The 12,678-nt window shown below is 45.5% G+C and overlaps 1 protein-coding gene across 2 annotated transcripts in view; it reads left to right on the top strand.

Moving 5' to 3' along the window:
• Positions 1-75: 75 nt before the first annotated feature.
• Positions 76-12,678, top strand: part of ZKSCAN1 (zinc finger with KRAB and SCAN domains 1) — a 32,256-nt gene continuing 19,653 nt past the window's right edge. Inside the window, exons 1-5 of one of the 2 annotated variants that reach the window (XM_040972933.1) lie at positions 76-206; positions 5,492-6,005; positions 6,141-6,294; positions 10,140-10,231; positions 10,523-10,649. In XM_040972933.1, the coding sequence (XP_040828867.1) occupies positions 5,580-6,005; positions 6,141-6,294; positions 10,140-10,231; positions 10,523-10,649 (799 nt within the window). In that variant the 5' untranslated portion in view covers positions 76-206; positions 5,492-5,579. Of the gene's footprint in view, positions 207-5,491; positions 6,006-6,140; positions 6,307-10,139; positions 10,232-10,522; positions 10,650-12,678 lie in introns of both variants that reach the window. The other variant, XM_040972932.1, reaches the window with a different exon arrangement.

The following is a 12,678-nucleotide window of genomic DNA, read 5'->3' as shown; positions in this document are numbered from 1 at the left end:
TCCCGGACTCCTAGAAGGAACCCGGAAGCGCGGCGCGGTCCCGGAAGGCAGGGTGCTGACATACTTCCGGCCTTTGTGACTCATTGTGTCTGAGTCGAGGCGTCGGGAGGGCCTAGGTGCGCGTGCGGTTCCCTGCGGCCGCCCTGCACCCCGCCGTCTGCTCCCCTCTCTCGCCCAGCGCTCCCGGGCAGCTCCCGGGGCTCACGGTGAGACTTGGGGCTGGCCTCCGGGGAGGGCGGGCGTGGCCCCCAGGTGTGTGTGTGTGTGTGTGTGTGTGTGTGTGTGTACGCGCGCGCGAAGGGTCCCTCACCCTGCCCCCGGACTCACCCCCGGGGCCAGCGGGCCGAGGGGCTTGGGGACCCGGCCAGAAGCCCCTGGCCCGCAGTGTCGTCCTCGCGGTTTGACGTTTCTGAGAAAGGGGTCGCGAGCGAGCCGACCCCTGTCATGACTTTTTTCCCCCCCGCTTCTCCCCCGTCGCCATTTGCTCGGGTTACGGTGAGAGGTTTTTGGTTGCTGTTGTTTCGTTTTTTGTTTTGCGCGCACCCCTTCCCCCGCCCCCTCCACACACACACACCTCGGATCCTTCAAGGACCCCGAGGTGCAAAGGCGCCAGGCAGACAGGTGCAATGCGTGGCCAGATCACCTGCTTCTCACCCCACCGCCCCCACTGAGCCGTGTTGAGGCACAGTCCTGGCGGACACAGATCCGATAGGTGATACGGGAGTATACACATCCCGCTCCCTTCTCAGCTTTATGGAGTGACCGGAGGCTGTTACACAATGAGAAGGAACTTTCTTTTTTTTTTTTTTTTTTCTTTTCTTTCTTGCCCCCCCCGCCCCCCAGTTTGGCATAGCTCATTCTGTGCTTGGCTCGGAGTAGGTGAGGAAAGGGAAGAAGAGAAATCTGCACAGGGCCGGTAGGGAACCCATTATGGGTGACCTTGAATAACAGGAGGAGCCAGCTCTTGATTTCTGTCACCGATACCATTAGCTAGCGGGATTTCCTTTGGAAATGAATTGTTCAGTGTGATTGAAAAATTAACTTACGATTTAGCCTGACACCCCACCCACCCCCAGCTTCCCTGCAGCGCCTGCAGCACACAATACAATATTTTGATTTTTCAGCAAAGTGGCTATTACATGGCCTGAGACCAAAGAAAACATTTATTGTAGAGGACAGCGCCAGGCGGGTTTGGACAGTACATACTTGCTGAATTGAGTCCTGGCGAATTTATTGTAACCACATCTGCAAAACATTGTTACTGCCTATGCTGGCCCAGTGGGGGGGCGGGGGAGAGCTCTGCCACACAGGGAACCTTAATAAAGATTTGTCCCAGAACGTTTTCATGTTTCTATCGTCTCTGGATTATTGTACAGGATTCTTGTCCTTATTTCAGTCTTTCGCTCCCTAATGCCATGTTTGGTTTTGTTTTTCTACTTTCAATATTGAAATTTTCATATTGCGTTATATTGTGATACAGTGGATACGTTTTAATCTGTGGTAGCATCAATATTCTTTGGGTGGCTGACTGTCTTTCAAAGGTAGCTTTCCTATTTCAGGACATTTTGAAGTCCTGTTTTTAAAAAATGGCGCAAGGGGGCAGTTTGTTTTCACTGCCAGGATTGTCCTGGGAAAAGTCCTAGGTTAATTAGCAAACAGCAGTTGTAACTCTTAGTCCCTTTTGGTAAGAAAATTGTTCATACTTATCTTTGGCGAAAACTGGTAGCCAGGGGTGATCTTATCAAGAGTGAATGCTTTTCAGTTCTAGGGGACTCCTCCTCCGTATTCTCCTCCCCTCGCACTTGACTGATAAGGATTCTGAATACCAGACAAGTTAAATAACTCAGGAATGGAGAACGTCTTTGTGGGAGACTAGCATTCGGCTGTTTGACCCTGTGCTGCTTTTATTGCTGTTGCTGTTGCAGGAGTTCTCCCATGGCTGAATACTTTACAATGTACAGTTGAATGTTTTTAAGTTTTTTTTCTTTTTTAAAAAAATATAAACACATTTCTGTATCACCTGCTCAATACCAGATTGCTCACGGTGTTCTGCAAATGTTACTGTGTTCAGTCCTCCAGTAGTTACACAGATGAGGAAGTGGATGCATTTTCTAGGTGATTCCTGAGAAGGACAACATTCATCCTGACCTGAGACTTCCAGGGAGCAAAAGAGGAGTAAATGCAGAATGAATGGCCCCAAATCAGTAACATTGTAAATTTAGTCCTTTTTTTTTTTTTTTTTAACTAATGCTTTCAAGGAAACATGCTAAGTGGTATAAAAGGTACAAAGAACACCTTTACCTTTAACAGTCTAGTTGAGGGATGCCAAAACACATTACAGAGAAATGGAAGGAGTTACATAGGAGATGCTTATTGAAGAATCAGCATCTTCAGGGGCAAAAAGTAGTTTGTGTCCCAGAGAGTCCACAGTACTGTCCTGGCCTGCTCCCACAACAGGAGCAGGGGACATTGAGAATGGGGACGGAGGGATGTGCCCATGCCCTTCCAGGCCTCCGTCCCTTTGGGTCCATGTTCATTTGTACTGACCCAGAAAAGCTTTGGTCTCCAGTTGAAACAGAATCAAACTATAGCAAGAAAGAGCTTTCCTCACACAATGACTCTGAAAACAGCCAGTGGTTGAGGAGGCCCTTTCTGAGTAGTTCTTAATGGTCCCTGTCATAGGACTTCGTTTTAGAAAGAATCTATACACGGTAGCTCTTCCTTAGTTCCACATGTTGGCTCCAACATGGATGTGATATCATGATTGAAAACCCTGAACTGTGGAGTTTGTCACAGACCTAATTTCAGATCCTGGTTCTGCTGGGGTTTTGTTTGGTTTGGTTTTGTTTTGTTGTGTTTTCCTGTGTGACCTCAGAGTCGGTTATTTAATATCAGTCAATCTCATTATCATTCTGAAGGTAGATGATAATTTTAGCTGCTGTCTAAGACTGTTGAGGGTCCCCGTGAAATGTTTGATACACCTGCTACCTAGAAAGCACTGAATAAATTGTTGGCCTTTACTGTTAATAAAAATCTACCAGAAGGTTCTTGAGCAGTGATGAAGGGTAAGTGACAGTTTAACTTAAGGATAAGTAGAATTTTAAAAAGCAGAGAAGACTGGGAAGAAATTCCAGGCTGAGATGAGCATGAGATGAGGCATGAATGACATCCAAAATAACAGAGTCTAGAAAAATGCTTCTTTGACTTTCACTGGATGGGAAGGCTTACAGAAGGCAGGGGGAGTTTGGCGGGAGGTGTGGCCTGTTAGAATATAACACTGCAAGGCTGTAGATGGTTAGGAAGAATCAGAGTAAGGTAGAGATGAATTATGGGGCAGTAAGGAGAAAATGAAAGTAGGGGACCGAAAGGATGCTGGATTTTTGAGGCTAAATTGAAAAATAAGTATGAACGAAGGAGTTTCCTTGGGAAGAGAGGAATGTAAACAGGAAGGAATTCAAGCAGATGGCATTCTAAGCTTGAGTTACTGAGATGTAAGGTGGAATAATGTCTACCAGTTACCACTAAACTCAATAAAGAGGTGGCAAGGGGAGCTAGGATGGGTTGGGTAGTTCTTCACACTGATTGTTCGACAGCAAATTGTCAGGCTTCCTGCAAGTAGAGAAAGAGTCCCTGCCCTTGATCAGGGAGCTTAAAATTCGGTGGGAAGATGGAAGAAGGAACTGCAACCAGAGTCCTGAAGGTATAAGTGCCTAGGAGAGAGGCTAGGCGTGTCCTGAGGGCCTCCAGATGAGGACCATGACGTGCTTGATGTGGAGTGTTTAGACAAGATGGCTGAGTCAAAGTTTGGCCAATATGGTTAGGAGGGTGTTCACAGCAAAGAGTAAAATGAAAAGCCATGCCTTGTTCTTATGGCCCTTTGATGGAAATCACTACTATGAAAGCCGAGAGGAGCTTGTAAACAGTGCAAGGTGCTCTACCCTAAACTGGTGAATATCGGGGATTCATTGATCGGTGTGGAGTGGAGAGAAGAAATTACCAAAACCATACTTAGCAATCCAGCACTAACCTTGGTGTGTGTATGTATTGGAAGACAGAAACTGTCAGGGGCTGTGGCGTTAATCCAGGAAGGAGCCAGGCAGTGTGACTTAGGATGTGGAAAGTAGTCACATGGAGAGTAAACAGGAAGAGATCATGTCTTTCTGCTCTTCAGAATGAAATGAGAAAGGAAGGCTTCCCGTCTGGGAAGAAGGTGTCCTGAGGAGTGGTCTCGGGCCAGCCTCTTCAGTGGAGAGCTGCCTGTTGCTGCGGCCCAGCTGGCTTTTCACTCGGTACTTCTCCAGGCTCGTGTAGAACATTGCTGTGTGCTGCAATTGTGTAAAGGTCAAAGTCAGCTGTACCTTTTCCCCTCATTCTCGCACAACACCTTGCATATTTTGTAGGTGTGCAGAAAATGTTTAGAGACTAAGTTTAACTGTAAGAATGTTAGAGGGGAAAAATTCTCTGAAGTTGAAGTGAGTATATTTACCCCAGCATGGTGGAGTAAGGGGGAGGGAACCCATAGATGGAAGATCTCTCCTTTTATTCTCTCTAAATCTGCTCTCCAAATAAATTTTTTAAATTGCGATTCTGTGAAGCAAAGAGAAAATTTTGAAGTGAAGGCACCTCATCAGCCCTGTGGGGTTGAAGGATGAAGGGAAAGGAGGGTGCCATCCGCTCTTACCTCAGGATGTACCTTGTGTGACATGTGACACTCAACATTCAGACCAAATGAAGATGTCAATCTCAGTTGATATGTTACAAATTATTTATCCAAAAGAATTAACTCAGAGAGAGGAAGAAACAAAGATCTTCTGTCCATTGGTTCACTCCCCAAATGGCTGCAACAGCTGGAGCTGTACTTTTTCTGTATTTCCCACATGGGTGCAGGGGCCCAAGCATTTGGCCCATCTGGTACTGCCTTCCGGCACCATTAGCAGGGAGCTGATTCAGAAGTGGAACACCCGGGTCTTGAACTAGCATCTATATAGATGCCAGTGTCATGGATAGCAGCATCTCTAGCAGGACACCATGTACTTTGGAAACCAGTTGTAAACTGACCAAGGCACCCAGGGCTTCACATTTAGTTTGAATGTTGGCTGAATCAGGAAGCTACATATGCTGCTACATATGCAGGTTGCTTAAGCTGTCCAGGCCTCAGTATGTCATCTTTGAAATGGTGAGACAGTCTGCCTATGATCTGGTTGTTGTGGGGACAGAAGGAGACCGGGCACTGTCTAAACACTGCAGGTGCAGCATCTGTCTTGGCACATGGGCTCCAGCTCCAGCCACCCTGAGGAGAGAAGTTGCCTGTCTGAGATTTCTCCTTCCCATGTGAAATGAGAGTGAACACCATGAGGCTGTTTGTCTCCATCATTATTTAGGTGGAGTGGTTTGATTTGTAGCCACGTGTAAAGCGTTAGCAACACATAGCACTTTTTACGAAGGTGTGAATGACTTTATCTTTTGTTTTTCTTTATTTTTTTAACTTCAGGACTAATAGAGAAACACTGTTGAATATCCCCTGGTACAGAAAAGTGAGCACAGACCCCACGTGGATCGAGTCTGTCCCCTGGGCCTGAATGATGACTGCTGAGTCCAGGGAAGCCACGGGTCTGTCCCCACAGACTGCACAGGAGAAGGATGGCATCGTGATCGTGAAGGTGGAAGAAGAAGATGAGGAGGACCACATGTGGGGGCAGGATTCCAGCCTGCAGGAGACACCCCCTGCCGACCCAGAGGTGTTCCGCCAACGTTTCCGGCGCTTCTGTTACCAAAACACTTTCGGCCCCCGAGAGGCTCTGAGCCGACTGAAGGAACTTTGTCATCAGTGGCTGCGGCCAGAAATAAACACCAAGGAGCAGATCCTGGAGCTACTGGTGCTGGAGCAGTTCCTTTCCATCCTGCCCAAGGAGCTCCAACTCTGGCTGCAGGAGTACCGGCCTGACAGTGGAGAGGAGGCCGTGACTCTTCTAGAAGACTTGGAGCTGGATCTGTCTGGACAGCAGGTAAAAAGAGCTGGGTGTGGACTTGGAGGTGGGAGCTCAGAGAAGGTTACTCATTTCAAGCTGGTGTTCTCTGACATTTGAGTTCCTAAGTTTTACAAAGTGGTTTGCCCACAAGCCCCACCTGTTTGCCCACAGGTCCCAGGTCAAGTGCATGGACCTGAAATGCTCGCCAGAGGGATGGTGCCTCTGGATCCAGTTCAGGAATCCTCAAGTTTTGACCTTCATCATGAGGCTGCCCAGTCCCATTTCAAGCAGTCATCTCGGAAACCCCGCCCATTACAGTCACGGGGTAAGAAGCAAGGTTTGTGTCAGGGGAAAGAATAAATGCCCTCTCTGTTGTTGAATGCCTGAGCTTAAGAAGCATGCTTAATTTTGTCATTTTGCATTATTTTCATTACTAGTAAATGCTAGGGGAAATAAATTGGTCTCACTTTAGAATTTAATGTTACTAAGGTTATTAATGAACTTGATGGACATTGCATTATTTACAAAATCATTGCCAATTTTGAATAGAAAAGTATTGGGAACAGATGTTGTATTTCCATCCTGGATTTAGAAATACTGTAATATGGTCCTAAATTATTTTTTTAAAAACCCACTTTATTTAAAATGTATGAAATGTTCTATGCCATCACTCTTTTCTAAATTGTTTTCAAACAATCAGAAAAGAATGGGAAAAATGTTTTTGGTTAACAAAAGATCTATTTTATTTTTATTCAATTTTCTTCCTTTGAGGGAAATATAGTTTTAAAAAGTTTATTCATGAGCCCAGTGCAGTAGTCTAGTGCCTAAAGTTCTCACTTTGCACGCACTGGGATCCTGCTCCATTTCCTGTCCAGCTCCCTGCTTGTGGTCTTGGAAACCAGTGGAGGACGGCCCAAAGCCTTGGGACCCTGCAGCACGTGGGAGACCCCAAAGAGGCTCCTGGCTTTGGATTGGCTCAGTTCAGGCTGTTACGGCCACTTGGGAAGTAAACCAAGGAATGGAAAATAATTTTCTCCGTCTCTCCTTCTCTCTGTAAATCTGACTTTCCAATAAAAATGAAACTTTAAAAAAATATATTCATTTATTTGAAAGATAGAGTTATAGAAAGAACTCTACTTTTATTTACTCCCCATATGGCTGGACCAGGCCAAACCCAAGAGTTTCTTCCAAGTCTCCTGAGTAAATGCAGTGTCCTAAGTAATTGAGGCATCTTCCAGTGCTTTCCTAGTCTCATTAGCAAAGAATTAGAATGGAGTTGCAATAGCCAGGACTGGAATTAGCACCCACATAGAATGCCAGCATTTCAGCCGACAGCTTGATATGCTACACTACGGTTCCAGCCCAGGAAATATATCTTTGTACAAGTTTAAAATCAAAGTGGCATATAGAATATCAGTAAAAATAGTGAAATCTTAAAAGTATGGTGTCAAGAATAGGGCCCAGCAAGAAAGGCTAGTGGCTAAATCCTCACGTTGCAACCACCAGGATCCCATGTGGATGCTGGTTCATGTCCTGGCTGCTCCATTTCCCAGCCAGCTCCATGCTTATAGCCTGGGAAAGCAGTAAAGACCCCTATACCCTCATGGGAGACCCAGAAGAAGCTTCTGGCTTCTGGTTCCTGGCTTCAGATTGGCTCAGCTCTGGCCATTGAGATCATTTGGGGAGTGAACCAATAGACAGTCTTTCTCGGTGTGTCTCCTTCCCTCTGTGTATCTGCCTTTCAAATAAAATGAATAAATCTTAAAAGAAACTATGGTTGTTGAAGAATAGCCAGTCTCTACATGGACTTCCTCTGTGAAGGGCCATTAGATCATGGCTCTTCAGGGCATATTGTCTCTTCCATGCATCTTGGAGGCAAGCAGGCAAGCAAAACTGGAAAGAGAGTATTCAAATCTTAAGTGCCAGATTGGAGTTTCAGGTTGCTAAAGGTAGTTAAAGACACTGTACATTAATTTGTTTAGTAAATAGTTCTTGAGCGGTTAGAACAGATATTTATTCTCGGGGCTGGTACCATGCATATTGGTTGGGCCTCCACCTGCAGTGCTGGAATCCCCTGAGGGCACCAGTTTGAGTTCTGGTTGCCACACTTCTAATCTAGCTCCCTGATAATGTGCAAAAGAAAGCAACATAAGTTGAACCAAGAATATACACACATGGAGAACCTGGAAGAAACTCCTGGAGGCTTCGAACCAGCCCAGTTCCAATCATTACAACCATTTGGAGGGTGAACCAGCAAGTGGAAGATCTGTCTCCTCTCTCTCTCTCTAAATCTGCCTTTCAAATTTTAAAAATATATATATTTTGTGTTTTTTAGATTCATTTATTTTGGGCGGGGGGCCCAACACAGTAGCCTAGTGGCTAAAGTCCCTACCTTCCATGTGCCAGTTCATATCCTGGCTGTTCCACTTCCCATCCAGCTCCCTGTTTGTGGTCTGGGAAAGCAGTCGAGGACGGCCCAAAGCCTTGTGATCCTGCACCCGCATGGGAGACATGGAAGAAGCTCTTGGCTTCAAAAATCAGCTCAGTTCTAGCCATTGTGGCCACTTGAATAAATCTTTTAAAAGTATGTATGTATTTATTTATTAATTATTGGAAAAGGAAAAGCAGAATTACAGAGAAGGCGAGACAAAAAGATCTTCCATCCATTGATTCCATCTTCAAGTGGCCACAGCCGCCAGAGCTGAGCTGATCCGAAGCCAGGAGCTGGTGCAGGGTCCCAAGGCTTTGGGCTATCCTCCACTGCTTTCTCAGGTCATAGGCAAGGAGCTGGATGGGAAATGGAGCAGCTGGGACACAAACTGGAGTCCATATCGGATCCCAGTAGTTGCAAGGCAAGGACTTTAGCCACTGGGCCCCATAAAAAATAAATCCTAAATCACGTTTATTCTCAGTTTCCTGTCTCAGAGGCTTAAAAAGCTAGGTACTTCATCATTTTGTTCTGTGTTATTTATGTAGTATCTTTGCATTTCAGTGACATCATCTTACCTACCAATACCATTTCCAAATATAAGTGTATTTGCCAAGGGGAGGTGGGTATGCATGATTTTCTAATTCAGTGTTTTTCTAGGGATAGATGTTTGGCCTAGTGGTTAAGGTGCCAATTAGGGTGCTAGGTCCTGCATCAGGATATCTACCATTGGTACCTGGGTCAGACATCCTTCTAGTGCCAACCTGGAGAAACAGTGGAAATGGTCTAATTAATTAAGTGCCTGCCACTCATGTAGGAGACCTAAATGGAGTGCCCAGATCCCAGCTTTGGTTTTGCCAGCATTTGGAGAATAAACAAATTGTAGGAACTCTCTCTCTCTCTCTCTCTCTCTCTCTCTCTCTCTCTCTCTGCCTCTCAAGGAAGTGAATAAATAGAATTTTTCTGAGTATTCTTACATGTTGCAGTTGATGTGACCATGCAGTCCTGTGACTGTCTTTCATTATATCAACCCATAACTTTATCTGCTTGTAAATGACTCAGTAATACTTAAACCATATGTGTCTTTTATCAACAACTTTTGTTGTGGCCAAGTAAAGAACAAAAGAAGAGGAATAAACAAATTGTGAAAAACCTATGTAGAGGTAAAGAAAACATTCTTCCTCTTTTCTTGATGTTACAACTAAAGACTAAACTTTTTTGCCCTCTTGGCTGGCTCTGCCCTTCTCCCTCCCTTTCCAACCCCCTCATCCCCCAATTTTATTTGAAAGGCAAAAACAGTCAGAGATCTTTCATATGCTGGCTCGTTCCTCAAGTCCCTATAATGGCCAAGCCTGAGCCATCCCAAAGCCAGGAGTCTGGAACTCCATTTAGGTCTCCTGCATAGATGGCAGGGAACCCAAGTGGTTAAGCCAACATCCACTGCTTCCTAGGGTGCTCACAGGAACTTGGCTACAACTCAGAGTAGCAGAGACTCAAACAAAACCTAACTGCCGCACCAAGCACCTACCCCTGGACCCTTGACTCTGTGACTCCTGCCTTAAGAGACCTTAGGAAAATTGAGGTCCTACTTTCTCTCATTTATGTTCTTTGATGTTTTCTGTTCCAGTAAATAAATATTAACAGGAGATAACGCTGGTGCAGGTAGGAGAGTGCTCCAGCCTGTCTCTGAAGGGGGCCTCAAGCAGAGTTGATTTACTCACAGCTCCTTTGTGCTCCCCCAGCCCTCCCTGGCAGCCACATCCCTGCCCCACATCATGAGGGGAGTCCCAGAGAACAGGCAGTGGCATCTGCACTGTTGACGGCAGATTCTCAGGTGAGTTTTGCTCTTCTCTGCCCCGAGTCCCTGTATCAGCCTCTATGCCTCGTGCTGCTTTAGTAGTTTCTGCCAAACCACCTGCTTCTTGATTCCTCACCCAGAGAAGCCCTGCTCCTGCTCGTTCTCTCCATTAGTGTGTGACACAGCTCCCTCCCCAGGCCATCAGGCTGTGCTCACGAGTTCCTCCCAGCACTCTAGAGCCTTCAGTTAACTCTAACTCCGGGTTTGCCTATAGGACTGTCCCTGAGTTCTGGAGGAACTAATTGTGGGCATCTCCTGTTATTTCAGGCTATGGTGAAGATTGAGGATATGGCAGTGTCCCTCATCCTGGAGGAATGGGGATGCCAGAACCTGGCTCGGAGGAATCTAAACAGGGACAACAGGCAGGAGAATTATGGGAACACATTTCCCCAGGGTAAGACTGATACAGAACTATTGCCTGATAAGATTGTGTTGCCCCTTTATTGTTCAATTAGAGTTGATTAGAATTCGAAGACTACTCATCCCCTTTCTTCAAAACAGATAAATATTTTATTCATTGAACTCCAAAATTATGATACTATGACTCCCTGAATCCAAATGGATTTTTTTATGATTTTTTTTTTTTTATTGGAAAGGCAGATAAACAGAGAAAGAGATAAAGAAAGATCTTCCATCCACTGATTCACTCCTCAAGTAGCCTCAATAGCCAGAACTGAGCCAATGATGTAAAGCCAGGAGCTCCTTACGGGTCTCCCCCACGAGTGTAGGGTCCTAGGGCATTGAGCCGTCCTTTACTGCTTTCCCAGGATACAAGCAGGGAGCTGGATGGGAAGTGGAGCAACTGGGATACAAACCGGTACCTATATGGAATCCCAGCAGATGCAAGGTGAGGATTTAGCCACTGGACTATCAAGCGAGGCCCCCACATGAATTTTTTTACTTCTAGGTAGTTTTTGCTCTTTAAGATCAAAAATAAAAGCAATGGCCAGGTACTCTCCCAGGCTGTTATCCTGGCACTACATTGCTAAACCTGACAGATATGCTCCTTTGAACTTTCTGTCTTCCGCCTTGAATGAGTATTGTAACTGGAAAAACTTGTATCTAGATCTCCCTGCCAGTGAGATTCCTGCTTTCCAAGCCTTGCAGTGATCTTCTGTGAAGAACAATGGATCCTGACTGTGGGCTGTGAAGAAGCTCAGGAGGCATCAGCCAGATTGGACAGGGTGACACAGTGTCTAATAGACAGCAATGTGTCTATCCGATCTTAACCAGTAGGAGCAGGTGCCACAAAGCTGCCACCAGATTTGAACAGTAAAGTCATAGAGATCCCTCCTTGAGGAGGACAAAAAGGGGATGAATTACTTAGAGGTAAAAACAAAGAAAGGACATAGCTAAGAAGTCTTAAAACATTTTCCGAGCAATGGGTATGAATGGTAGTTTCCTTAGTACGTACTAAGGAAATGATGACAAGGCGAAAACTGCGTGTGTGGGCTGAGTACCTGTTCCAGTAATTTAAAATATTGAGAATGTCTGAGAACTGTCCAGATTTTTAAGACTTTGGCTTGGGATTCAAAACAAGGAAACCAACTTCATCTTTCTTAACAACAGTTTAGGGTTCCTGGTGATTTCCTCATTGAGTCAGAGTTGATACTACTCAGCAGTCTTGGTCCTTGCATTCAAGGGCCAGAGTAGAAGAGTGCAGATGCTCTTGGAAAGATTTCTTTAGGTCAGGTGAAGAATAAAGTTGGTTTATTTCTTACACAAATGTAAGCATGAATAGTACATGTTGGACAGTTTTCAACTTTCAGTTAAAAGCAGAGTCACACACAGAATATAGCAATGTAGAATAAAAGTTAAACTCCAGGGCCCAGTGCAGTAGCCTAGTGCTACAGTCCTCACCTTGCATGCCTGGAATCCCATATGGGTGCCAGTGCGTGTCCCAGTGGCCCCGCTTCCCATCCAGCTCCCTGCTTGTGGCCTGGGAAAGCAGTAGAGGACAACCCAAAGCCTTGGGACCCTGCACCACATGGGAGACCCGGAGGAGGCTCCTAGCTTCAGAACAGCTCAGTTCTGGCTGTTGTGGTCACTTTGGGAGTGAATCATCAGACAGAAGATCTTCCTCTCTGTCTCTCCTCTCTATATATCTGGCTTTCCAATAAAAATATATGAAATCTTAAAAAAAAAAAAAAAAGATTAAACTTCAGTGTTTAATATACTGATGGGTAAAATGAGGAGCTAAAATTTTGTTTTCTTGCATTATCTCTGGCATGGGCTGGGGCTATCTCTTAAGTTTTAGTTTGTCTCAGTTGTGGGTCAGGAAAGGTTTTAACGCTTTCCTCGTAAATGCCCAGCCAGGTCTCTAACCCCCCACTCTGTTGCTTAAGTAGTCAGTTCTGTGTTGCTCTCCCTAATGAAGAGCTGCTTCCTGGGGCTGAAAGTCCATGCCGTTGCCTGGCTCAGAG

This window comes from Ochotona curzoniae, unplaced genomic scaffold, assembly GCF_017591425.1.
Source record: "Ochotona curzoniae isolate NIBS_2020 unplaced genomic scaffold, NIBS_Ocur_1.0 contig_2321, whole genome shotgun sequence".
In the NCBI taxonomy this organism is placed as follows: domain Eukaryota; kingdom Metazoa; phylum Chordata; class Mammalia; order Lagomorpha; family Ochotonidae; genus Ochotona; species Ochotona curzoniae.
The sequence above is the reverse complement of the archived record's forward strand: the minus strand, read 5'-3'. Positions and strand labels throughout refer to the sequence as shown.